At 43.4% G+C, this 26,980-nt stretch overlaps 1 protein-coding gene across 7 annotated transcripts in view; it reads left to right on the top strand.

The window, feature by feature from the left end:
- The window catches only part of IFT56 (intraflagellar transport 56), a 178,142-nt gene that overhangs the window by 126,986 nt on the left and 24,176 nt on the right, over positions 1 to 26,980 (top strand). For all 7 annotated transcript variants that reach the window (XM_065562499.1, XM_065562530.1, XM_024109851.3 and 4 more), the window contains 8 exons: positions 1,029 to 1,078; positions 6,093 to 6,238; positions 8,142 to 8,313; positions 8,736 to 8,810; positions 14,823 to 14,925; positions 18,409 to 18,464; positions 22,555 to 22,608; positions 23,076 to 23,139. In XM_065562499.1, the coding sequence (XP_065418571.1) occupies positions 1,029 to 1,078; positions 6,093 to 6,238; positions 8,142 to 8,313; positions 8,736 to 8,810; positions 14,823 to 14,925; positions 18,409 to 18,464; positions 22,555 to 22,608; positions 23,076 to 23,139 (720 nt within the window). The remainder of the gene's footprint in view (positions 1 to 1,028; positions 1,079 to 6,092; positions 6,239 to 8,141; positions 8,314 to 8,735; positions 8,811 to 14,822; positions 14,926 to 18,408; positions 18,465 to 22,554; positions 22,609 to 23,075; positions 23,140 to 26,980) is intronic.

A 26,980-nucleotide genomic window follows, 5' to 3' on the forward strand; every position in this document is an offset into this window, starting at 1 on the left:
ATGCACTTAGAGCATTTTATGTGGGGTCACACACAATCGACTGTATAAAACCGATTTCTATAAAACCAGCTTCTATAAATTCGACCTAATTTTGTAGTGTAGACATACCCTAGGAGACTGGCAGTCATGGGGGGTTTTCCCTTCTAAAAATTCTCTCCAGCTAAAGGAACAAGGGCTGTTGTTAAAAAGAAAGCCTTATTTACTATTTTACATTTCAAATGCTTTAACTGTTTTTTCCTTTTCTGTATCTTTAATAAAAGGTTAAAATGATTTTAATGGTGTATTTGCCATGGTACTCAACAGTCCAAAGTCTCTGTATACCAAACCCTGAAACTTGTTTAAAACTCTTTAATGTTGGACAGTGACTGGGTTATAATACCTTTGACACTCTGGGGCCCATTTATTCCATCTAAATTTATATAAGTTAGAGCTGATTTGTGTTAGCAGGCCTAAATAGATAGTGTTGTAGCAGGATGGTGTAGTGCCTGGGTTCTCTGCTGTGCTAGGCCTTGCCTCATAGTTCCAGGAATATTGCTGTTTAATTTTTAAGGGTCTTGCAACATAATTTACATCAATTGTGGCACATGGTACTTGAAGCCTTGATTAAGGATTGGTTGCCTGTATTTCTTTAGAGATGCATTGTGCTCAGCGTGCTTTGTATAGCATCTTTCATACAAATGCTATCAAATGTACTAAATGTTTTAGAGAGAAGTAATAAAACCATGGAGTTAAGGAAGACAAGAGGCAAAGGCATGGGAAAAATGTGTGTTCAGAAGAGAATTAAAAAGAGCTGTAGAGCTGATGAAGATGAGAAATACAGGAAGACTCGTAAACAATGTCAAGATTGTGAGAAATTGCGAAGAAGTTCAGCTATAGGCTATGTGGGGTGGGTGGGTCAGTGAGGTGTGCTTGGGCAAGCTAGTAGTGTATATGAGGGGTCTTACAAACAGTGTGGAAAAACTTGAATTAGAAATGTTCCTTGTGTTAATACCAGGGCTCTGAAACGTACTGTTGGATTTTCGTTTCAGCACCTAAAAGTCGACTCCAGAATCGTCTGCTCTTTCACCTAGCACATAAGGTATGTATGGCTCTTTGCTCATACTTCGTGTTTCTTTCTGAATTTTGAACTGTAATTGGTGCTGGATTAACAACCTTCCAGAATGCATCCTCAGGATAGGTACATCATGGGTAGCAGCAGAACAAACCTTCGCAACCACTAACACAACTGCATTAATCTGACATGGAAGAATCATCTGTAGGTGTAAGAGGGGAGCTCAGAGAAGACACCAGTCTGCTAGGAACTAGAATGAGACCCACCAGTTCACTTCACATAGGCCTAATAGAAACAGTCTGATGGGTATTTTTTGGCCATTGCCACCCTAGGACCTGATTAGAACCATTAACATAAAAGGCAGCTACTTCCACTTCCTTTCTTCTAAGATCATCTAGTTCTTCCTAGGTGGGGCGCAACTTGGAACTAACATTTTAAGTAGGGCTGTTGATTATTCGCAGTTAACTCACGCGATTAACTAAAAAAAAATTATTCACGATTAAAAAAATTAATCACAATTAATCGCACTGTTAAATAATAGATTACCAGTTGAAATGTATTAAATATTTTTGGATATTTTTCTACATTTTCAAATATATTGATTTCAGTTACAACACAGAATACAAAGTATATAGTGCTCACTTTATATTATTTTTTCTTACAAATATTTGCACTGTAAAAATTATAAACAAAAGAAATAGTATTTTTCAATTCACCTCATATAAGTACTGTAGTGCAATCTCTTTATCGTGAAAGTGCAACTTACAAATGTAGTTGGTTTTTTTGTTACATAACTGCACTCAAAAACAAAACAGTGTAAAACTTTAGAGCCTACAAGTCCACTCAGCCATACTTCTTGTGCAGCCAATCGCTAGGACAAACAAATTTGTTTACATTTATGGGAGATATTGCTGCCTGCTTCTTATTTACAATGTCACCAGAAAGTTGAGAACAGGCATTCGCATAGCCCTTTTGTAGCTGCATTGCAAGGTATTTATGTGCCAGATATGCTAAACATTTGTATGCCCCATCATGCTTCAGCCACCATTCCAGAGGACATGTTTCCATGCTGATGATTCTTGTTAAAAAAAAAATGTGTTAATTAAATTTGTGACTGAACTCCTTGGGGGAGAATTGTATGTCTCCTGTTCTGTTTTACCCGCATTCTGCCATATATTTCATGTTATAGCAATCTCGGATAATAACCCAGCACACGTTGTTCATTTTAAGAACACTTTCACAGCAGATTTGACAAAATGCAAAGAAGGTACCAATGTGAGATTTCTAAAAATAGCTACAGCACTCGACCCAAGGTTTAAGAATCTGAAGTGCCGTCCAAAATCTGAATGGGATGAGATGTGGAACATGAGTTCAGAAGTCTTAAAAGAGCAACACTTTGGTGCGGAAACTACAGAACACAAACCACCAAAAAGAAAATCAACCTTCTGCTGATGGCATCTGACTCATGATGAAAATGAACATGCGACGGTTGGTCTGCTCTGCTTTGGATCGTTATCAAGCAGAAGCCATTATCAGCATGGACGCATGTCCTCTGGAATGGTGGTTGAAGCATGAAAGGACATATGAATCTTTAGTGCATCTGGCATGTAAATATCTTGCGACGCCAGCTACAACACTGGCATGCGAATGCTGTTCTCGCTTTCAGGTGACGTAAAAAAGAAGAAGCGGGCAACATTATCTCCTGCAAACTTGTTTGTCTGAGTGATTGGCTGAAGTAGGACTGAGTGGATTTGTAGGCTCTAAAGTTTTACATTGTTTTATTTTTGAATGCAGTTATTTTTTGTACATAATTCTTTATTTGTAAGTTCAACTTTCATGCTAAAGAGATTGCACTACAGAACTTGTATAAGGTGAATTGAAAAATACAATTTTCTTTTTTTTTACAATGCAAATATTTGCAATCAAAAATAAATATAAATTGAGCACTGTACACTTTGTATTCTATGTTGTAATTGAAATCAATATATTTGAAAATGTAGAAAACATCCAAAAAATTTAAATAAATGGTATTCTCTTATTGTTTAACAGCGCAATTAATTGTGATTAATTGTGATTAATTTTTTTAATCGCTTGACAGCCCTAATTTTAAGTAAAAAGGCTGGTAAAAGATATAAAAATCTCCTGAGCTATTCAGTTCCCCCAAAACACAATCTTGTTTATAGCAGGGAGATTTCATTTCATTTCAACAATGATTAAGGCACAACCTTCACTTTGTTGCATCTTGGTATGTTCAAGAATAATTAAACAGATTTTAGAGGTGTTGGTCTGTCTTATCCTAGCCCACTCATGAGAGCTCCTTCACTTCTACCCTGCAAATTGGATTGCTTTTGTTCTATAAATAGATCACAGTTTATTACTAACAAGGGAACTTTTATCTCCATGGCATGAACCACTTGTGAATAAGTGGCTCTGTCAATTTAAAAACATCAAAGGTTAAGAAAACAACCACACCAAGATGTGCTTTTTTCAGAGTAAATGTATTGATAAAATTGGATTGTCTTTCACAGTGGCCTTTTAAACTTGACAAAAGAACAGATAAAATGCTACTATTTTAAGCCCTCCACTTCCCAACAAAAGTCTTTATTATGTATGTATTATGAAGTCGCTGTGATTTTTGTGAGACTTTATAACCTAAGCAAGGTCACAGAAATCCCAAGTGCTGCAAGAAGTGGTATTTGTTATTCAAGCTCCAAATCTAGCAAAGCGGGTAAGCATATGCTTAACTTTAAGTATATGAATATGCTTAAAGTTCAGAATTTGCTTAAGTGCTTTGCTGGATTGGGTCCTCATTAGGTGTTTGGGCATCAGTAGGTAGTGCATTAAATTCCCTCTGACTCATTTTTGTGCCATGTCCCAACATGCAGCAAAAGGGCACTACTTCTAGAGAAGCTGTGTTTTGAGTGAGAGAGAAAACCCAGATACTGGCACTTTCTGCAAAAACTCCTGTTAACACTGTTGTCCCAGCCAAATTCTAATTTGGATGGTTGCATTCTGTCTACCTAAGTCTCTCTGCTGGTTTATTTGAGAACATAATTCTTCATTTCCTTGCCTAAAATCTGTTGTGTAGTGACACTGGCACAAATTGACTAACACCCAGAGGTGTCTACGCTACAATGGTGGTTGAACAATCACTATGAATATAGTCTGCAAAGTACAGTAGATTCTCAGAGTTACAAACACCTTGGGAATGGAGGTTGGTTGTAACTCTGAAATGTTTGTAACTCTGAACAAAACGTTATGGTTGTTCTTTCAAAAGTTTATGACTGAACATTGACTTAATACAGCTTTGAAACTTTATTATGCAGAAGAAAAATGCTGCTTTTAACCATCTTAATGTAAAAGAAACAAACACAGAAACAGTTTCCTTATCTTTTTAAACTTTCCCTTTATTTTGTTAGTAGTTTACATTTAACATTATACTGTATTTTCTAGTCTTGTCTTTTCTTGTCTCTGCTGCTGCCTGCTTGCGTACTTCGGGTTCCAAATGAGGGGTGTGGTTAACCGGTCAGTTCGTAACTCTGCTGTTCATAACTCTGAGGTTCTACTGTACTTTAGGAGGCTTTGGAATGAAAGATACTATGAAGCATAGGTGGCGAGTTATATGGGCCCGTGGTGCGCGTGCTCCACCAATATTCAAGAAGGTGGGCCCAGCTCCACCAATGTTTGGGCTTATATTTTCAGAGCCATCCCGTCCATAAGCTGGATTGAGGCAACGACCCCGGGTCCTGCGTTTTGGGGAGACGCGGGGTCCAGGGTGGCCTGAGGGGTTAGTGGGGGGCCTGGTGCTGGCAGCAGCAAGTGACCTGGCCCCAGCCCGCCCCATTCTGCTCCGCTCTGCCCCACCACGCCTCTTCCCACCCCTGCTCCGCCCACGCCCCTCCCCACTCCATCCCTTCCCCCAAGTCCCTGCCCGCATCTTTCTGGCTTTCGCTCCCTTCCCCGAGCGACGCAGGGAGCTGGCAGGGCAGAGCAGGGTGGGCCGGGGCTGGGACCCATTTTGGGCACCACCAAAAATTATATAAACCTGGCGCCCATGCTATGAAGATATAAAATTACTGTTTTTGAGCACTGTTGGCTGTGCTGAAGTGTTATTGCATGACCAGCTCAAGCAAGAGGGAAAGAGATATGAAGCAAAGATGAGCAGCTAGATATTTTAAATGTGGGAGACCTATCAATTTAAAAAAAAAACCACCCTAATTTAAAAACCAGCAATAATAGCAATAGAGCGGGTTCATAATTACCATTGCTAGCAGCAACGTATATAAGAAGGGGAAGCATCAGAATTGTAAGTGACTTGAATGGTCCGATTAAATGGACATTCTTGGCCACTTTATAATTTTGATGCAATTGCAAAATTGTTTGTTAACCATGCTCTGTCCATTTTACATTTGCGCATTTGTTATGTAAAATGCAACAATTCTTTTAAATGGAAACTATTACATTACACTGTATGGAATCACAGAAATTGGAGATGTGAGGTCTGGGGAAAGAGAGAACTAGTCAGTGCTACAAAATGGTATTGTGGGAATTGTCTTTGCAATAGCCTTTTGCTCAGCAAGAGTTGTGGGTTTTTTTGTTTTGTTTTTGGTGGAGAGGGATGGGAACTTAGTTCCTGAGAACTAAGCTTTGGATCCAAAACCAACAAATCTTAGCTCAATTTATAGTAGTAAAATTTTATATTACAGATTTATTTTGAGTATGGAGTATCTAGTCCATCTCCCTGCTGTTACCCCCTACATCGTGGCCTATCAGATTTAAGTATGTCTGAATCAGACTTACAGTTGTGTGTTTAGGCTCAGTTATTTCCAATGATGGCTTTCTATGTCTTCCCTGAACAGATTTTCCATTGGCTAAACAAGTCTTAAAGTTAGAAAGCAACTCCTAATGTCTAATCTGAATCTTCTCTGCTGCAGTTCAATCTCACTTAGTATTGTTGTATGCCCTTCCTGATTAATATGACTAATTGCTCTTGTTTTCCTTGCTGAACTCTTTTGGAGGTTGTCTGTCTCTTTCTCTTTAGTTCAGCGATGAAAAGAAATTGATGAGTTTCCACCAGAATTTGCAGGACATCACAGAAGATCAGCTCAGTCTGGCATCTATCCACTATATGCGGTCCCACTATCAAGAGGCTATTGATATCTACAAACGCATATTGCTTGATAACCGGTTGGTGTCTCTCTTTTTCTCCTCCCCTCCATTCTCAGCCTCACTGCAGTATCTCTGACGAATTTGTGTTTTCATTCCATGTAGTTGCTTGGCTTCTGGAAACTTATTTGTGGTGGTATCGACACTTTTGTGTCTTTCCCTCTGTGAGAAGGGGACAATGCAGCCATCTCCATTTTGTCACTGGAATCAGAACTGTTACACCAATAAGGCACAAGGGGAATGTGTCCATCCCAATCCCCTATTTTTAACCTGCTTTGTTCTGTGACCCATCCTGGGACCCCCTCTCCTGTTTCTTATGAAATGTTACAGAATTACAAGCAGAGCAGAAAATGTTCTGAGTGTGTCTTACGCACAATACAAAGCATGTACCTGTCGCTTTAGTTTTGTTTTGTTTGGCTCATTGCCTGCCTGGCCCTGATTTTTAGTTACTGAACTCTCTTCCACCTCAACCTTCATAAGAAATCCTCAGTCTTGTTGTTTTTATTCAAGGGATCCTCTGTGTCCTTTTTGAGCTCTGAGGATTCTTTCCATTCCCATTTATCCTGTTATTACCTCTGTCCCTGGATTCCAAATTATAGCCACCAACCTCAGCCAGGAAGTGGATAAGGAACCAAACCTTTGGAGATGTTGCTGTTGAGCAGCACAAGGCATGTGTTTTCCCCCAACCACATCTTCACAGACAGTTTTTAGTGTGCTGCCTGCGTAATATTCTCTAGATGCCGCTGGCCTGGGAAGCAGGGTCCAGAGTCAAAGGAAGGCTTGACAATGTATAAACTGCTATTCTGGAACAGGTCAATGGGCTTTTGCCTCTGCAAGTGTGTAATGCTGAATGCTTCAGAGAAAGCTGAAATACCTCCATAATGCTTATATCATTGTGTAATTCTGTGCTTTGGGAGGAAATTTCAGCCTGACAGTCCCTAGGCTATGATTAGCTTATGCCCTGAAACATAAAGATCAATAACCTTTGTGAGACAAGGTGGGTGAGGTAATATCTTTTATTGGACCAGCTTTTGTTGGTGTGAGACACAAGCTTTTGAGCTTACACAGTTCTTCAGGTCAGACCAACAGAAGTCGGTCCAGTAAAAGATATTACCTTACCCACCTTGTCTTTCTGATATACTAGAACTGACACGGCTACCACAACACTGCATACAGTAACCTTTGTAACAGTTATCCTACAAATTGTTGTTACTGCAAATGTTTTTCTTATTCCTGTAAATGTCTAGTCCTTTTTGGCTTGATACCGTGCAGTAGTGAGTTTCACAGGTTAATTATACATGACATAAAAGTAAATTCTAACATTAAAGAAATCTTTTTGAAGTTTTGTATGCATACAATATACTTGGCAAAGGAAAACAGTCAAATTGCCTTGTATACATTATGTGGATGAACCTTAGTTAATCAGTCCAAATAAAATGATTGCGTTCTCTCTTACATTCCTTCACATGGGGTTATCAACAATTCCCAAAATAACAAGCCCCAAATTTCACAGGTCATTCTTGTATGCACGAGTGCTTGGAAGAAACTAGCTGTTTCACCCTCATGATGTTGGGATGATGTGTTGTAACATTGACTCAATACATGTTGAATCATGGTGTCTGTGCATGACAGAGAATGTCTTCATATATGCAAATGTCACAATACAATTACTTCCTCCTGTGGGACAAATGCAGTTGGCATCCCTGCGGACGCAACCCTGAATAGTTTTGTGCTTGTCTGTAGGAGAAGCTGAATCCAGAAAGTCACATATAAGGCTTTTCTCAGGAACTCAATATTTGTTGTATTTGTAAAGGGTACATGGGAAGGTGAGGGAAAGTCATAACAGACTTTAATATTCCTTTTCAGCACAATTTTCTGTCAGGAGATGAATGCTTCTGTGAACACTTCCTCTTTTGCCCTTCAGGGAATACCTGGCTCTCAACGTATATGTGGCTTTATGTTACTACAAACTGGATTACTATGATGTGTCACAAGAGGTGCTGGCTGTTTACCTTCAGCAAGTTCCTGACAGCACCATAGCTCTTAACCTCAAGGCTTGTAACCACTTCCGTCTTTACAATGGCAAGGCTGCTGAGGTATCTATTGGAAAGCCCTTCTGGCTTGTCAGTCTCATTTGAAGTCCCATGCAAGTTTCTTTTTCCTGTTGTGTTATCTGCCTTATACTTAATCACAGTTATTGACAAATGGCATTTTATCATGTCAGTATTCTCCCCCAAAGGATATCGCCTATCCATAGTCCTCACATTGTTGGGCACTTAGGTTTTCTGTTCGCATGCTGGCCTTTCCATTTTCTCAATGCAAGTTTTGCTTTACATTTGTATGAATTATCCATTTGCAACAGTCATCACAATGAAGTGGGGGGTTGTTTGTTTTCCTCCACCAACCCAGCTTATCACAGCTGGAGTTGCCTTCCTATCAGTTTCAGATGTGGTGTGGATCTGCACTTGGGAAGGAATATTTTTGATAAACTTTTTATAGGTATAATATTTAATTTCAGGCAGAACTCAAGAGCCTGATGGACAATGCCTCGTCATCTTTTGAGTTTGCTAAGGAGCTCATTAAGCACAATCTGGTGAGTAATGGATTCATCTAAGCTGTGGATCTCAAACTCTGGTCTGCAGAGCTTTTCTTAATATACCACTATTGAAAATTGGGAATTAAGCAGTAGGAGGTGGGGTGTTAAGAGGTTATGTGAATTCATAATATAAACGATGGAGGCAGTCTGATCAATACGCTTCCCACTTTTATTTAATCAGTTTCATTTTCTGATGCGTTCCTTGTCTCTGTGCCACGTTCAAGACTAGAACCTGCATTCCTACCCCCACTTTATACTTTGTCTTCTGGGGCAAAGTCGTTGCATTACACCATTCTGGTCTTTTTACATTGTCATGGCTTATTACCATGTCATGAAAAAATGTTGCTTTATCCTCAAGGATAAGTTAAGATGCTTTAAATGTCCTGTGAGTCTGTCCTTGCAAGATACTTGGGATTAGGCTTGGCAAACCAGTCAATTGCCTGCCTATTATTTGTTCATGATCAAATATTTGTCATATATTCCAGCAAGAATGCCCTGATATAGATGGCAGCCTATCTTTTTGATTGCCTCATGGTGCCATTCTTTCTTTCTTTCTTTCGAACTTCATTTAATTGTATTTCACATTTTTTTGAGTTAAAATAACTCAGTTAAGTACTTTTTTTTTTTGTAATTAGGCATTCTTCTTCGAGTGCTTGCTCATATCCATTCCATTAGGGTGTGCGCGCGCCGCGTGCACGATCGTCGGAAGATTTTCTACCCTAGCAACACCGGCGGGTCGGCTGTGGAGCCCCCTAGAGTGGCGCCTTCATGGCGCTGAATATATACCCCAGCCGACCCGGCGCCCCCTCAGTTCCTTCTTACTGCCCCTGACGGTCGTTGGAACTGTGGAGCGCGGCATAGCTGTCCTCCACTCTCCCTAGCTTATTTTGTTGTATCACAGTTATAGTTATAGTTATAGTTCTAGTGTTTGTAGTAAATTAGTTAAGTAGTTTAAAGTTGTTCTAAGTAGTCCAGGGGATTAAGGGGGTCGTCTCCCCCTTTCTCCCCCGGCCGCGGGCCCGGGCTCATGCCCAACGCTCCCGGCTTCAAGCAGTGCGCCTCCTGCGCTAAGCCTATGCCCACGAGCGACCCGCACGACTCCTGTCTGAAGTGCCTGGGAGAGTCCCACCAAACAGATAAGTGCAAGATCTGTAAGGCCTTCAGACCAAGGACCAAGAAGGAGCGGGACTTTCGGCTCAGGCAACTCCTGATGGAGGCGGCACTTAGCCCGGACACTCCTTCTACGGGCCAGGCTCCGGCGCCTAGCACCTCGGTGCGCAGTGCCCCGGCGGCACCGGCTATGACGACCACGCGATGAAGGCGCCACTCTAGGGGGCTCCACAGCCGACCCGCCGGTGTTGCTAGGGTAGAAAATCTTCCGACGATCGTGCACGCGGCGCGCGCACACCCTAATGGAATGGATATGAGCAACACATCTCGAAGAACAACAGTTACAACGGTGAGTAACCGTCTTTACGTATCTATCTAAGGCTAAGCCTGTTGGAGACCATACAGTCTTACTCGTTTTGTTATCGTTCTAATAAATCAGTGGTTTAAAATATTTGACCATTTTTGATGTTGTTTGACCAATTATTTTTGGACTGGTTAAATCCCCAACCCTCCTTGAACAGCCCTGTCAAAATCAGGACTTCAATGCAAAAATCAGAATGGGTGAGGATCCTGAACAATGTTGTCTAACCACGGTACAATGTCAGTGGAATTAAAATGTCTCAAGATAATAGTCTCTATTTGCAAAGTTAATGACTAGGAACTCATGATACTGAGGCAAAGTAAAAATATTTGTGTTTGAAGTAGGAGATATACTGATCATCTGGCAACATTCTACTCCAGTGATTTTATTGCTACTCTGGTGAATGACTGGTTGTAGTAGTTTGCTTTTATTTGATGTTGGTGAGTTGCTCAGTTTGGCGTGCTCATTGGATGGAAGAAGGCAAGGACATCTGGTATGGGTTTTAACCAGGCCACAACTTTATTAGTCAAATTACATCCAAAGTTTGCATTGGAGGACAGCCCAGCATGGTCACTTGCACCCCATTGACCCTTTGCCAATTCTTAGGGGCTCCCTCTTCAGGGGGTGCCAGTCATCACACTAGGAAGGTCTGTGCATGTCTCCAATTGCCTGGTCGCATCCCTCCTCCTTTCTGGGGTTGATGCGAGAGGGGGCCTCGACCCCTTTGCCAGCACCACCATCAAGTGCATTGATGGGGTGGTTCCCCAGGATAATGTCCTGACCCCTGGTTCTCATTTTCCCCTAGGGGTTAAACATGATGCCCTCAGGATGCCAACTATGTTACCTTTTTGTATCTGGAGCCTAAATCAGCAAGTTCCTGTACCCGGTACCTGCCACAAGGAGGTGCCTGCCTTAGTTTGGCCGCCTCAAGCCCACTACCTAGAAGTTTGGCCAACCCAATACCAAGATCATCCAGAAACAAATTGGCACCTGTATCAGAGAGGTGCACTCCATCCTCAATAAAGCTCAGCTGCACTCTGGGCTATGTGGCCATGTCTGATAACTGAAGCACCTCTGGACCCCAGCCATGTTGCTATTTTCCAGCTGACCTTCCTTCAGGCCCTATCCACCTTTTGTGGGTATGCTGCAGTCCACCAAACCCTGCAGTCCAATATCTCTAGCGATACTGTCCCCATGCCAAGAAATATTTGCCAGCAGTCCAATATCCCACTTAGCCTTCAAAATCAGTTTGCGGCCAGGGCACGTTCTAAGGTCGTTCTCCCCTAAATGGATAATGATGATGTCCAGTGTGTCCTTTCGGTGCGCCAGCCCATGCAAGAGGGACATGAGTTGGTCCCAGGTCATGTCCCGCCTGAGGTCCAGCTGCGAACTTCTTGCCCGAATTACATGCTCTCTTATAAGCCCAGTGCACAATACCATGCCCTCAATCCATATTCTCAGCTGTGTGTGTGCTGTGTGATCATTTTGTGTGATCAGCATGGGGAAGGAAGCAGACATGGTTAAAACCTGTGGCACTTACAGCCCATTCCCGATGTTGGCTTCCCCTCAGGCAGCTGCATGTAAGATTGTAGATCGCCAGCGTCCTTTAGCCTGGACTTCTAATGCGCACAGATCTAACTGGGTAGCCACTGTGTGCCCCCATACAGAACGAGTGGCAGCCATATTCTCTTGGTGGCAAGCTCAAGAATGACAGCCCCTTCCTAAACACTCCCACAAACTGGAATTTGGTTAGGAAGGAACATTCCCCATGCAGGAGCAGGGAACCCTCACCAGGTGGCTGTTGAGTCACATATGCCTGCAATGCCTGTACCAGACATGGATCCATCTCACCAGAGTGGTGCAGAGCAACAGCCTCGCTGACCCCTCTTTGATTGGTTTTTGACCTGCGGACCTTGAGCTGTAGAGAGTCAGCTTCCCATTGTACATTCTGTAGTTTGATATCCAGCACTGAAGAGTCACCCTTCACTGATGGGACCAGCTCACTCACCCAAAAGGCCCCAAAGAAAGGCTGCCTTGAAGAGTATAGCTTCACCCCCAACCCAAATGGCAGATCTGAGGAAGAATCTTGACTAATTGTCTAAAGACCTGCAAGGTCACTGGCTCACTAACATTGTTCTGTGTCCCAGCAGCCTAGGCCCAACCCTCCAGCATCCTACAGGCCATGAATCCCTGATGGGGTCCAGATGACCTACAGACTTGCAGCAAAAGGACACCCCAGCTAACTGGTTAGCTGTAGCCAGTGATGCAAGGCCCCACCTATATAGCAAGACCATAAACTGCCAAATTTATGGTTCTAGTATAGGCCAGGCCCTGGGAAGACCCACAACCTCCTTGAATGCCTGAAACTCCTCAAACGCTGTCATGTAAGCCAAAAAGGTGCACAGTGCAAGATTCCGTAGGGCTGCCAGCATTAGGTTGGGCACCACCATGGCCTCCAGTGCTAGTGTTCAGAATTGGTCAACATGCAATCAAGAAAGAGTGTCCGCTATATCATTGTTAAGCCCAGGTATGTGCTTGGCAGTGAAATAAGTACAGCATTCAAGGCAATGGAGAATGAAAGACCTCATCAACTCATTACCCTGGCCGATTTAGTGGACTGAGAGTTCACCACATGAACAGCCGCTAGATTGTTGCACCAAAACCTGATCCTCTTGTCCTTGAACTCCCCATCCCAGATGGTGACTGCCACCAAAATTGGGAAGAACACCAGGAATGTGACTGATGTCTTTCAAAATTCCAGACTCCCTCCACTCCTGGGGCCACTCTCGGGCATACCAATGCTCCCTGAAATAGAAACCAAAAGCTATCCCTCCCACTGCATGCAAGATGACTTGCAGGTTGGCCTCAAGCGGTAGGGGAACCCATTTTACCCCTCAGCTATTGAAAAACCCGAAGCAACCCCTCACACTTGCCTGTTATAGCCGTGCCTGAAAACTGTCCAGGTAGTGTGTCACCAGTTGGCATCCTGCACACTTCCTGACAGCTCAGTCCAGCATTGTACAGTCACAGGAGAGAAATACCTGCAAGCTGCATGGAAACTTTTTAAAAATACCATAATAAAGGCTCAAATTAAATGTGTACCCCAAATTAAAAAAAAGACGCCCCCAAAAATGCCACCATGGTTAGAGCCAAAAAGGCATCAGTTTAAAAATTGGAAGTCAAATCCTACTGAGGAAAATCGAAAGGAGCAAAAACCCGGCCAAGTGTAAAAGTATGTATAATTAGGCAGCCCCAAAAGAATTTGAAGAGCAACTAGCAACAGACACACGAACTAACAGCAAAATAAATTTTAAGTACATCAGAAGTAGTAATCCTGCCAGATAATCAGAGGGGCCACTGGATGATCGAGGTGTTAATGAAGCACTCAAGGAAGACAAAGTTGCAGAGCAGCTAAATGAATTTGTATCAGTCTTCACTGCAGAGGATGAGAGGGAGATTTCCATTCCATCTGACAGATATGAGGCACTGTCCCAGACTGAGGTATCAATAGAGGAGGTTTTGGAACAAACTGATAAATTAAACAGTAACAAGTCACCAGGACCAGATGGTATTCACCCAGGAGTTCTGAAGAAACTCAAATATGAAATTGCAGATCTACTAACTGTAGTACCCTGAAAATCCTGTTGGAGCTGGAAATTTCTCAGAGCTGTCCTTTCCCATCGTAGGAGCCACCAAAGCACACCCCTTGCTAGACTTGGGGCCCTCTTCTTTTTGTTCAGTAAGCTGCATTATGATTGACAAACTTATCCAAATGTAGGTTGCCAACCCTCCAATATTGTCCTGGAGTTTCCAGGAATTAAAGATGAATCTTTAATTAAAGATTATGTCATGTGATGAAACCTCCAGGAATATGTCCAACTAAAATTGGCAACCCTATTCAAATGGCACATTGGCTGAACCACAAACCAAGTCACAACAAGCTTATCCATAATTTTTTTCTAACATATTATGCATTCAAGAGTTAAAGCTGTTTTCTGATTTCAGTGGTGGAATTATGTTTTGAACCTTTTACCAATGATTCAGCAGGTGATAAGCTTCCTTCCCAAGTCACACCTGAACCAATGTCCCATATGGTGTTGTGGGAGGAGGGAATTGTCATGTGAAACTGAAGACCTGACTATTTTTGGTCATTTAAAGATCACGTGACACTTTTCACATGTCTAGGATTATTAGCCCTAATATTTTGGTATAATTATAATTAAAGTGAATTGTAATTTTCCCCTTGCAGTTTCAGTTTAGTTCATATTCTGCCTAACTTGTTCGACACTGTTGTGTTGTTGCATTGAACTGTTGAATAGCTGATGTGTTCTGCTCCAGGAATAATTACTATTTACTGATGGGTTAAGTATTTTTGTAAAATGTGAGAGGTTTATAATTATTAATAAACTAGGGGTCCAGCTAATGCTGAATCCATTGACTATAACAGGTCATTACTGTGGAAATTTCAAGGATGATTATGAGATCACAGACTGGAACACTCTATAGGACTAACAAGATGGGTGCTTTCTTTTCTGCAGGTTGTATTCCGAGGTGGGGAAGGGGCTCTGCAGGTTCTGCCACCCCTGGTTGATGTTATTCCTGAAGCCAGATTGAACCTGGTGATTTACTATCTCCGGCAAGGTAATGAAATCTCCCTCTGTCTCTCTCTTAGATGCAGGGATTAAAAACTTCTCTTTTTCTGTGACATCTGTTCATCATCTCACAACTAGCCTTCTTCAAATGGGCCACAGCATTCTTTGCACTATTTCATCTGTGGTAAATAAGCTAATGCCTTACATACTTTCTTGATTTCTGAAGGAAGTCTATTTGCAAAGGGCTGAACAAATCCACTTCAGCAGAAGATCAGAGACTTTTTTTTTTTACACTAGTGAAACACTTCCCCTTAAGCCTGCTAAAATGCTAAAAATGTACACAAGATTGCCACCCAGGCAATGCAAATTATTTCTGTAAATGTGGCACAGACAGGCTGTTAAAAAAAAAAAAAAAAAAAAAAAAAAAAAAAGGACCAGAAACAAGGCTGCAGTCTGCAAACAAGACAATCCATTCTACACACATTTGCCAACTGTTGAAAAATGTAGGTAGATTCCGTGAACAGCAAGAGTTTCTTGTGTTTCCAAGTCATTTCTGTCTTTGCTTTGGATTCATGTTGTATTTTTTATTGGTTACAATGCCTCCCTCTCCCCTCATGCTCATCACCACTGTATTTCTCCATTGAGAAGTGGATTGATTGATGATTTGGTGTTAACTGCAGGAACCTGTGTAATGGGATATGTTGATCACTTTTCCACTCATTGACTTCCTTATTCATGGTATTTCATCATCTCTGCATGACTAGTTATTTAGAGCAGTGTACTTAAAAGCAGTAGATCAGGGGTTGGCAACGTTTGGCACGCGGCTCGCCAGGGTAAGCACCCTAGTGGGCTGGGCCAGTTTATTTACCTGCTGACGCGACAGGTTCGGCCGATCGCGGCCCCCACTGGCCGCGGTTCGCCGTCCCGGGCCAATGGGGGCGGCGGGAAGCCGCGGCCAGCACATCGCTCGCCTGCGCCGCTTCTTGCCGCACCCATTGGCCCGGGACGGCGAACCGCGGCCAGTGGGGGCCGCGATCGGCCGAACCTGTCGCGTCAGCAGGTAAATAAACTGGCCCAGCCCACTAGGGTGCTTACCCTGGCGAGCCGCGTGCCGAACGTTGCCGACCCCTGCAGTAGATGTTCTCTCCTTTGTCTTTATGGTTTAGTCCCACACATTCTGTTTTATTGTATTTCAAAGGAGGTTGCAGTAATGTTGACTGCTTCAGCTAGTAACCTTTACCACTTTGTCACCTAGTTGTCTAGAGTTGGGGCTGGTCTACAATGAAAAGTTATATCCGCATAGCTGTCTCTCAGGTGTAAAAAATCTACCCCCCATAGCAATGTAGTTAAGCCAACCTAACTAGTGTAGGCAGTGCTAAATCAATGGAAGAATTCTTCCATCAACCTAGTTACAACCTCTTGGGGAGGTGAATTAATTACAGGGATGGAGAACCCATCCTCTTGCTGTAGTAAGTGTCCTACACTGAAGCGCTACAAGTGCCATAGCCTTGGTCAAGTTGGTTCTTTTTAGATGAAAGAAATAAAACTGTGATAACCCCACAAAACTCAAAATAATCAAAAAAACTTTAGACTTCTGACCTAAGGAGCAGAAATAAACCACACCCTAAAAAACCTTACATACCAATAAGTGCATCAAGGCATTTGAGTGGCTATAAAAGTATTAAAAGAAAAAGCTCTATGGACCTTCTGTAGCTTAATTATATTGATTCTGAAGCTTGATGTGCTTGCTGATTTTTAGCAACATATTTATGCCATGCCAATAAGGTTATTGAAATTTAATCCCTTTGTCAGAGGACTTGTCTCAAATGAGTTTTCTGCTTGCTACTCACGGGCATCCTAGACTGTATCTGTATCTGCTATGGCAAAGTACCTTCTTCTCCTCAGCAGGCTCAGTCCTTTTTAGCCTTGGAGACACAGGCTCGGGCAAAGCAAATCCTCCTAGGTAGTACAGGGTCTGGCTATTCCTTCCCTCAGTCAGTCCCTTGTGCTTGTTTTTCTTCCCTTCTGGGGACAGAGTGCAGCCTTCCTTGCTGGAAGGGTTCAGAGCCTTGCTGCACCTAGCTTACTGGTAGCTTCCCTGATTCTCTCACTCTCTCCCACCCCCTTTCCACACCGGAGAGGGTTTAAAAAGGTCTCAAACAGTTGGAGCCAGCTGAACCTAATTGGTTCCCTGGTAACCCCTTTTCCAGCTGAACCTTATTTCCCCATGGTTCTCTCTCCTCAGTGGTTTGGGAGAGGCTTTTTAACCCCCTGGGACTAATTACTACCCCCCACTTTTGTAGCCATTTGTCCTGGATTTGCCACACTGTACATCCAATTGGTACTCAGCTTCATTACTTGAGCTGTCACAAATTTTAGTACATAGATGTGCCCTCTTTTCCTATTGCCATAAATGGATATAGCTCACTTATGGCACATACTGTACAGAACCTCATTAATATCATTTTGCTAATCCACAAGCCCTTTAATTCTCACAAAAATGGCAATTTCACCTGATTTCTCATCAAAGATTTAATACCAGAGATCTGCAGTAAGATCTCATATTAAGACTTCATTACTTTTACAAATTGTACTAAAATGCATGTACTAGTGAACCAATAACACTTGGTATTTAAGAGCAAAGTATTTAAAAAAAATTATTGGCCTCATATGTACCTAAGTACCTCATGAGTATGTGAGGTTTGATTTATTTTGTAGTGTTTTGAAGATGTAAATGGTGTATAAGTATTATACAATGAAGTATCATTAAAGTTAAACTGTACTTGTCAAAATACGTGAACAAAATATGCTATTCTATAGTACCTTAGTTTAAAAAAAAAAATTTGCTTAATTATCAACATCTGGTAATTTGCAATGGATTTCCTGTTTATTAGTGTGAATTAACTTTGCTGGGTAATTGTGTGACAGAAAAGCCCCGCGCTAATATATACAAGTGAAGGGGGTGGAGTTAAGATGTTCTAAAACTGGATCCTTTTTTTTTTTTAGAATGTACTTTTTTTAGTATATAACTTTTTTGTGTGAGTAAAATTCTTTAACTTTTGCACTAACAGTGCTTTTTACATGGAAGAATTAGGGTCAGATACATTAATTTGCCAAATGTTGAGGTATTAATAATGAAACCGTAAAGTCTGTATTCAGAAGCAGCTAACCCAGTCTTGCCCTGAGGGAGGAATAAACATGTTAGGGGAGACAGGAGTATGAAGGATTTATTATCTTGACCTTGTACTATTGAGAACTCATCCACTGGACTATGAACAACGGGCCAAGTGATCTCTGTACTAGGGAAAATGTAGTAATAAAGAAGCTATTACTCAAACCATGTTTGTTATACAGGCTCAAGAAAGCCACCACCAGCAAGGTATACATTTACACAGATTTATAGTCCCCTTACTCCTCCCCTTCAAATGCTTTATCTATCTGTGACTGGGTAAAGGAATGTTGTGGAGGATGAGTGGTCTGTCTGAATACAATTCACTGTGGTTTGTCATGCATGTAACTTCTGGTATTTCAGATGATGTGCAGGAGGCTTATAACCTGATTAAGGACCTGGAACCTACAACTCCACAGGTGATTTGAGACTTATGGCATGGTTACTTAAAGAAAGAGTTTGCAAGTTGGGGTAGAATCTGCCATGTCCAAGCCAGTACCCTGAGGATTCATCCCCTTTAACACACTGCATTCATCCTTCCACCACCTTTCACCAGTGCTAAAGCTTTGTATGTGTGAAATATATACATGCATGTATTATTTTATTTATCATGTTTATTATGGCAGTGTGTAGGAGCCAGTGGAAAACAGGGCCCCATTTTGCAAATGTAAATGCAATGTACAAATGTAGAATAAGAGACAATCCCTAACCTGAAGAGCTTGCAGTCTAAATAGACCAGACAGACGCAGGGTATGGGAAAGGGATAGAATGCAAAAACAGAGTGAGCAATGCGGCGGTGGCAAAGGTAATGTTAGTTTTGCGATTTTGTTATTTAAATCCTTTCAATTGGGTTATGTTAAGTGTCTTAGCTAGACAGGAAGAGTGATGGTGGGAGGTGTTGGAGGAACAGCCAATCAGCACAGGAGAAGGAATGTTCGGAGTGAAAACTGCCGTGTCCTTGGCTCCTGCTTGAACTGCTCTCTGCAGCTCCTGGACTGACTTATGTCTCTTGCTGACTCTTCCCTGCAGTTTTTTTCTCAAAGTTCACATGGCTGGGGAGGAGAGGGAAGACTTTATGGGTCCTTGTGAGGGGACGGGGTTGTCCTCTGCATAGGTCTGGGTCTGGGAGGTGCTAGGGGGAAGAGGTGGTCCCAGCTGGGCCTCATTTCAACACCTCATCCCAGTTCAACACTACCTATTTGAACTGCTTTCTGCAGCAGCTGGGCCAGCTTCAGTCTCTTGCTCCTCCCTGCATTTTCTTTCTCAAAGCCCACATATATAGAAACACATGCACTGTATAAATACAGTGGATCTGAACAAGAGAAAATGTCTAAAATAGACACTGAGGAAGGCATACTCTGGAAGATTATGAGATACAGTGACCAAAACTCCTGAGACCTGTGTACCCTAGAACTTCCACCATTGCTGATGGTGGAGTAGCACCAGCAATGAATTATGAGTTCTAGGCTAGGTCTACGCTACGGGGGGGGGGGGGTCGAGGGTCGATCTAAGATACGCAACTTCAGCTACATGAATAGCGTAGCTGAAGTGGCGTATTTTAGGTCGACTTACCTGGCTGTGAGGATGGCAGCGAGTTGACCGCTGCCGCACTGCCGTCAACTCCGCTTCCGCCTCTTGCCGCGGTGGATTTCCGGAGTCGACGGACGAGCCATCAGGGATCGATTTTATCGCCTCTTCACTAGACGCGATAAGTCGATCCCCAATAGATCGATTGCTACCCGCCAATTCGGCGGGTAGTGAAGACGTGCCCCTAGTTTTAGCAGCATTGGAGCAGCTACTGATGGCTTGCCACTCAAATTATGCAAGTCATCCCAAACTCATGCTGATAAAAACTTTTGTCCACTCCAGCATTGGCCTGCTAAACCCAGGGTTGTGAGTTCAATCCTTGAGGGGGCCACTTGGGGATCTGGGGCAAAATCAGTACTTGTTCCTGCTAGTGAAGGCAGGGGGCTGGACTCAATGACCTTTCAAGGTCCCTTCCAGTTCTAGGAGATGGGATGGGATGTGTTAGCTGTTTGTGTTCATGTATTCTGTATCTATTTATTGGTAATGGAGGTGTGCTGTAACTGTTACATGAACATGAGTTGAGAGTGGCAAAACTACAGGCAAATTATGCAGATCATCCTAGATGAGTACCAATACATCTTTTATACCACACTACAGCCATTGTGAATTGTGCATATGCCATATATGTTACAGAAAAAATGTTTTACAAAGTTTTAAAATGTTTATTGGTACTGTTTTATTATCTCTCTCTGCCTGTAAAGCCAGGCTCCTGTAGTTATCATGAGTCCCACTGTGCAGACTTTTTAAGAGAGAGAAATTATAATGAATAAATGTTAGAAAGATTTAATATTACCTAAAAGAGCTTTTTCAAAAATAATGTAATTTTTAACATCTGACATTTTAGGATCTTCCATGGCTTGAATCAAATGCTGGTTCCCACTGGCAAAATGGAAATCTTTGTATAGCAATGGTATAAATTCCTTTATTTAGCCCTGCAGAGACCTTCTACAACTGTAAATCTGTCACTGGTTCTAGATTGAATGTTATCAAGTCTTGCTCCTCAGTGTTTGTCAGGAAATTTATATTTCAGGGAAAAGAGGAAACATTTCTCTGGTAGGCTTTTTTGAAAAGGTGACTGGAGCTCCTTGGGTTAAGAATGATAGATCCATCTCCACATGAAGGACTTCAATGTGTGTGTCTGATTTATAAATACATTCCTCACATACATGCTGGTACTCGCCACAAGGCTGATAATATGCAGTATGTTAATACGCATAAGAAGGGCCAGATTGGGTCATACCAATGGTTCATCTAGTCCAGGGTCCTGGCTTCCAAGAGTGGCCGGTGCCAGATGCTTCAGAGAGAATGAACAGAATTGGGCAACTGAATGATCCATCCCCTGTTGTCCAATCCCAGCTTTTTGCAGTAAGAAGCTTAAGACACTCAGCGCATGGGGTCATAGGCGCCGACTCTGTGGGTGCTCTGGGGCTGGAGCACCCACAGGAAAAAATTGGGGGGGGGGGGTCAGAACCCCCCAGCAGCCACCCGCCCAGCTCACCTCCGCCTCTGCTCCACCTCCTCCCCTGAGCGTGTCGCGGGGAAGAGCCGGGGTGGGGATTTGGGGAAGGGGTCCAATAGGGGCAGGGAGGGGGCGGAATTGGGGCGGGGACTTTGGGGAAGGGGTTGGAATGGGGGTGGGAAAAGGGTGGAGTCGGGGCGGGGCCAGAGGCGGGGGGGGGCGCGAGCACCCACCGGCGCTGGGGAATATTGGTGCCTATGCATGGGGTTGTATCCCTGGCCATCTTGGCTAAAAGCCAATCCGAGCGGTTCTCAACCAGAGGTCTGAGGCCTCCTGGGGCGGGCCACAAGTAGGTTTCAGATGGTCTGCCAAAATAAACCAAACAGCAGGGCTGACGTTAGACTCACTGGGACTCAGATCAAAAAGCCAAAGCCCAAGCTGCATGGTGCTGAAGCCAAAGCCTTAGCTTTGCGAGGCCCTCTGTGGTGCGGAGCCACAGGCAGTTGCCCTGCTTGCTACCCCTAATGCCAGCCCTGGCTTTTAATCTACTGGATATGCAGAAAATCAGTTGTTCTGGCTGAATGCAGACAGATAAGTTGCATTCTGGCTGAATGGGCCAGTGACCTGTGTAAAATGCAGTGAGTTTCTCAGTCCAGCTCCTCTTATTTATTATTGGTAACATGCCATTGTTGTGCTAATGGACAAGTTCCACCAAAAACCGTAATCACAGTTGGCATTAATTGTCCCCCTCTTTGCCATCTCAGCAGAGGGGTTCAAGAACTGCAGAGGCTTCAGAGGTGCCTCTCTCCAGGGCAGTGTGGAGGAACTATATATACATATGCGGGAAAACTTGCAATGCTTCTGCCTTTGCTGTACCTGACTTACAGGCAGAGGACTTCAGCCTCCAGCACTGTCAATGTAATACCTTTTACCAGCACCGGATTTAATTTTTCATGCTGGTTGAAAGATATCAGTCTGTTTGACAGCCCTGGGGACTCAAGTTCTCTTTATTCACAGGGTAGATATAATACTGGCAGAGGCAATGCAAACTTCCATACCCTGAGGCAGAGACACATATCCTCCTCCCTGGAGTGACCACTTATATGCCTGAAAGGGGAGTTCAGTCTACTTGGGCCCCTCTGCTGCCACTGATAACAGCAGGACAATTCCTGGCAGTTTTGATGGTGTTTTTATAATGTTGCTGTCTCTACACAGGACCTTGATTCAGAACCCTAGCTCATTTCACTTAAACAACTGGCTCAGATGCAGGATTGGTTGTTTTTTTTTTTGGTTATTATTTATTACACGCTGCTGGAGTGCAGTCGTATCTGACTACTAATAAAATGAAGTTTGAATAGAGTTGGCATGGGCAGGAACAAAATAATTTTTAAGTTGCCAGCAGTTGTTTTGTATGTTTTCTGAATTCTTTAACTTGTCTTCTCTGATCCTCTTGTTTGTTGCAGGAGTACATACTCAAGGGAGTGGTGAATGCAGCCCTTGGACAGGAAATGGGCTCAGTGAGTAAAACCCCTCTGGTGCTCCAGCATTTACATCAGTACTAGGGGAGAAAGAAATGTGGTATCTGGAATGCAGCTAATGGGAAAGAGGTGGTACTTTCACACTCAAATCCCATGCTTTCTGAGTCCTTTCATTTCTTCTCTCTCCATAATTCACAGTCCAAAGTGAGTGAATTGTGAGTTTCTGTTACTAGCCCTGAGACTCATCCAAACTGAACTGAGCCTCTCTATCCTGCTTACAAAAGCCTTGCTTCCTTTTGAAATGATTCTGTGTATATGGGTCCATGCAATAAGATTCCTTCCTTCCTTGTTTATTGTACCTCTGTCCCCATCTTTCCTCTCACCCCACAATATGTGTATTCACTTTGCTCTACTTCACCCTACTCACCCCCCTTGGAGCATGCGTTCATTCTGTCCCATGGCACCACTCCATGCTCTGGATCTCATGTCATTTGTTTCTCTCCAAGAGGGATCATCTGAAAATTGCTCAACAGTTCTTCCAGCTTGTGGGAGGATCAGCCAGTGAATGTGGTAGGTTTGAAATTTTCTTTCTCCATTATGTAAATGCTCTTCTACTGATACTACAGTATATACCAGGGGTTCTCAACCTTTTTCTTTCTGCAGCCCACCTAAACATGCTATAAGGGGTAGCCAGCAGGGCAACTGTCCAGGGCCCCAAGCCACAGGGGGCCCTGCGAAGCTAAGCTGCTCAGGCTTCACCTTGAGGCCCAGTTGCCAGGGCTGGGCTGGTGGGGCTTTGGCTTTCTGCCCTGGGCCCCAGTGAGTCTAATGCTGGCCCTGCTTGGCGGACCCCCTGATACCTGCTTGTGGCCCCCAGGGGGCCTTGGACCCCTGGTTGAGAACTGCTGGTATATACTGTCTTATAATAGTGCCTATGCAATTGCTGACTCTCAGCATGTCTAGTGCCAGGCATTGTGTTGCTGTAGCTATGCTGGTAACAGCATAATGTTTCCACACAGTACATCTGCTGTCATATGAAACTGAAGATATGCTCTGAAACACATGTGCACACAATTTTGAGCATGTTATAGACACCTACATTGTTCCAGTTAGAGCAATGGGTTTGTAATAAAACAGGATCTCTATCTATGTAAAATGGTACTTCTATCATAAACAGTCACATTAACAGCAGCATTTGGGCTGAAGATGGGCCCAGTGATATACCAAATACACAGTACAGTAAAAGCTGTTTTATCCGGCACTTGGCCAACCGGAAAGCTCTATAAACTGGCATTTCTGATCTTCATTAAAATTCCGGTTTATAGTCCAGTTGCCATGGAGCCGGCAGGGGGTTGGGGCGCTGGAGGGAATGTGGGTTCTGGGTGGGAGTTTCAGTGCGGGAGAGGGCTCAGGACAGCAAGTTGGGGCATGGAAGGAGGTGCAGGGTGCCAGATCTGGGGGGCGCTCACCTTGAGCGGCTCCCTGCAAGCGGCAACCTGTCCCGGCTGCTCCTAGGCAGAGGCTTGGCAGGCGGCTCTGCTCGCTGCCTCCACCCACAGGCACCACCCCCGCAGCTCCCAATGGCTGCAGTTCCCAGCCAATGGGAGCTGTGGAGCTAGCGCTCAGAGCAGGGCAGAGCTGCCTGCTGTGCCTCTGCCTAGTAGTAGCTGGGACAGGTCGCCGCTTGCGGGGAGTCACCCAAGGTGAGCACCCCCTGGATCTGACACCCCGCACCCCCTCCCACACATCCCAACCCCCAGCCACACACCCCCTTCCGCACCCAAACACCTCCCTCTTAGTTAACTGGCATTTTTTATTTAGCGGCAACCCCCATTCTCCCAACATGCCAGATAAAACAGCTTTTACTGTATTATCTTCAAGTAGCATATTTTTGTCTAAATTAGAGTGTAAGCTCCTTGAGGCAGAGACAATGTTTTATATGTTCAGGGCAGCACATGCTAATAGCATAATAAAGAGGAACAATAAGAACTCTCAGTGCAATGTTCCAGAATGTACTGTACTTATATATATTATAACACACCAGCCATTCTATTGCCTGCTTAAGGTCATTCTGTTGACCTCGGACTTTGCATTTGCTTCCCTAGATTTAGGATGGGGATTATAGTTTTACTGCCTTTGTATGAGAGCCTTTGCTAACATAGTTGGCCTAGAAGTCAAAATCTAGCACTTCCTTCTATTGCCAGTCCTTGATGGTCTCCCAGGAGTAAAGAGCTAGTACCACTAGATTGTCTGTCTGTTCAAAGTCTTATACAGTGCCCTGCATCAGCATATCTAACTGTTACACAAAACTAGAAAGGAATGATGGTTTGTGTTTCGTAAAGTAAAGAAAATCCTGTGTTAGTGTTTGGGGATGGGGAGTTGGAAGGGGGCCAGATAAGTGATTGATAGCACCTTCACAAGCTTGTTAACTTACTGGAAATTTTTAAAGATCAATGGACAAACAGAAAAAGCAGAACACTTTCTCTGCTGTGATTCTGGTCTTTCTACATCTCACACTCTCTACAGAGATCCCAGGACCAGACATGGAGATGGAAAATGTTTAAAAAACTGTTGAGAACAGGGTAGTTTATGAGAACTATGTCACACATTCAGCAAAGTCTTGCAGAGGTCAGCGGTTAGATCTCTGTTGTTTCTGGTTAGATTACTGACTTAGAAAATTAAAAAACACACAATGAGCAGAGTTAGGGTATGAGTCCTTCCATTCAGGAGCTATGTAAGGCTAGACTTTTAATTATTGTGTGGTTTCAGAAAAACCCAAGTAGCATCCATTATGTAGCAACCATTATCTACCTTTCTTCCGCAATAAAACCTGCCCAAAATCAACAGCTGTACACTGCATTTCGGCTAGGAAAAAAGATGGCTAAAACTATTGGTCACCAATGTCTCATAAACTGGAATTGACATTGCAAATGAGGGCACTAGAGCAGGGGTGGCCAACCTGTGGCTCTGGAGCCACATGCGGCTCTTCAGAATTAATATGCGGCTCCTTGTATAGGCACCGACTCCAGGGCTGGAGCTACAGGTGCCAACTTTCTAATGTGCCAGGAGTGCTCACTTCTTAACCCCTGGCTCTGCCACAGGCCCTGCCCCCAGGGACTCCATCCCTTCCTGCCCCCTTCCCTGAGCCTGCAGTGCCCTCGCTTCTCCCCCCCGTCTCCCCAGAGCCTCCTGCACACCACGAAACAGCTGATCGAGAGATGCGGGGATGGGGGGGGAAAGGCGCTGATCGGCGGGGCTGCCGGTGGGTGGGAGGCACTGGGATCGGGGTGGGGGAGCTGATGGGGGAGGGGTGTGCTGCTAACGTATTACTGTGGCTCTTTGGCAATGTACATTGTTATATTCTGGCTCCTTCTCAGGCTCAGGTTGGCCACCCCTGCACTAGAGGTTGCTTTTTTTGTTTTTGTTTTTTACTGTCCCCTATACTCCTGGCAGTTAATGCCAGTGTTCTGAGTGATCTTTCCCAATAGCTCACCTTTCTTTAGCCTCATGGTAGAAAAAGAAATAAGGATCAGATTCCTTGGCGAGAGTAAAAGAAGAACTGAATGGGGGAAACGCAGTGAATTGTCACATTTTTAACACTTTCACTTAATAAATGGTATATCATTTCTGTGGCTGAGCATAACTCTTAGTGAGTATCCAGTTCTCATTAGACAAACTTAATTCTTAATATGAGTGGACCCTGTAGCCCACTCAAGTGGCTGCTGCTGGCACACCTATAGCCGGTAGCTCTACCTCCTAGAACACAAGGATTGCACACGATGCCAAAATAATGGGGAGTAAGCGCCCCCTCTTCATCTTCAGTAGTTTTAAGACCAAATCTGGCATTTGGTAAAGGAAAAACATCAAATCACTGGGAGGGAAAACTCTTTTCTGGACTTCATATTACCTCCTTTTGGCTCACTTTAAGTTACACAAAGTATGGAGCTTCTCAAAATGAGGTTTTTTTCCTCTTTCTGTGTGAATCACTTGGGATGGATTAGGTCTTTAAAATCCCAACTTTCCTATTTTACTTCCATTTCATTATTCAAAATGGAACAGAGCTAAGGCAAAGTCACCCATTCACTTCTTGCCATAACAAGTAGTATCCATGGTAAACCAGGGTTGGTGATAGTGGCACCAATCCATGACTATTTTGTGTTCTTTTTATTATCTTTTTAATACCATATTTTATATAGTCATCATCCCAAAGCATTCTATGAACGATAGTTATTCAGGAAATATTTCATCCAACACTTGTACTGAACCAGCACAATACTGGTCAGATATTTAACAAAGCACAATAATGCTACTTATACCTAAGAACACGGAGTGAAGAATAATATTCTGTTAAAGTGAAATCATAGATAATTGCATTTTGCCTATATAAAATTATCCTCTAACAGGGAATTTG

Source organism: Chrysemys picta, chromosome 1, assembly GCF_011386835.1.
Source record: "Chrysemys picta bellii isolate R12L10 chromosome 1, ASM1138683v2, whole genome shotgun sequence".
Classification (NCBI taxonomy): domain Eukaryota; kingdom Metazoa; phylum Chordata; order Testudines; family Emydidae; genus Chrysemys; species Chrysemys picta.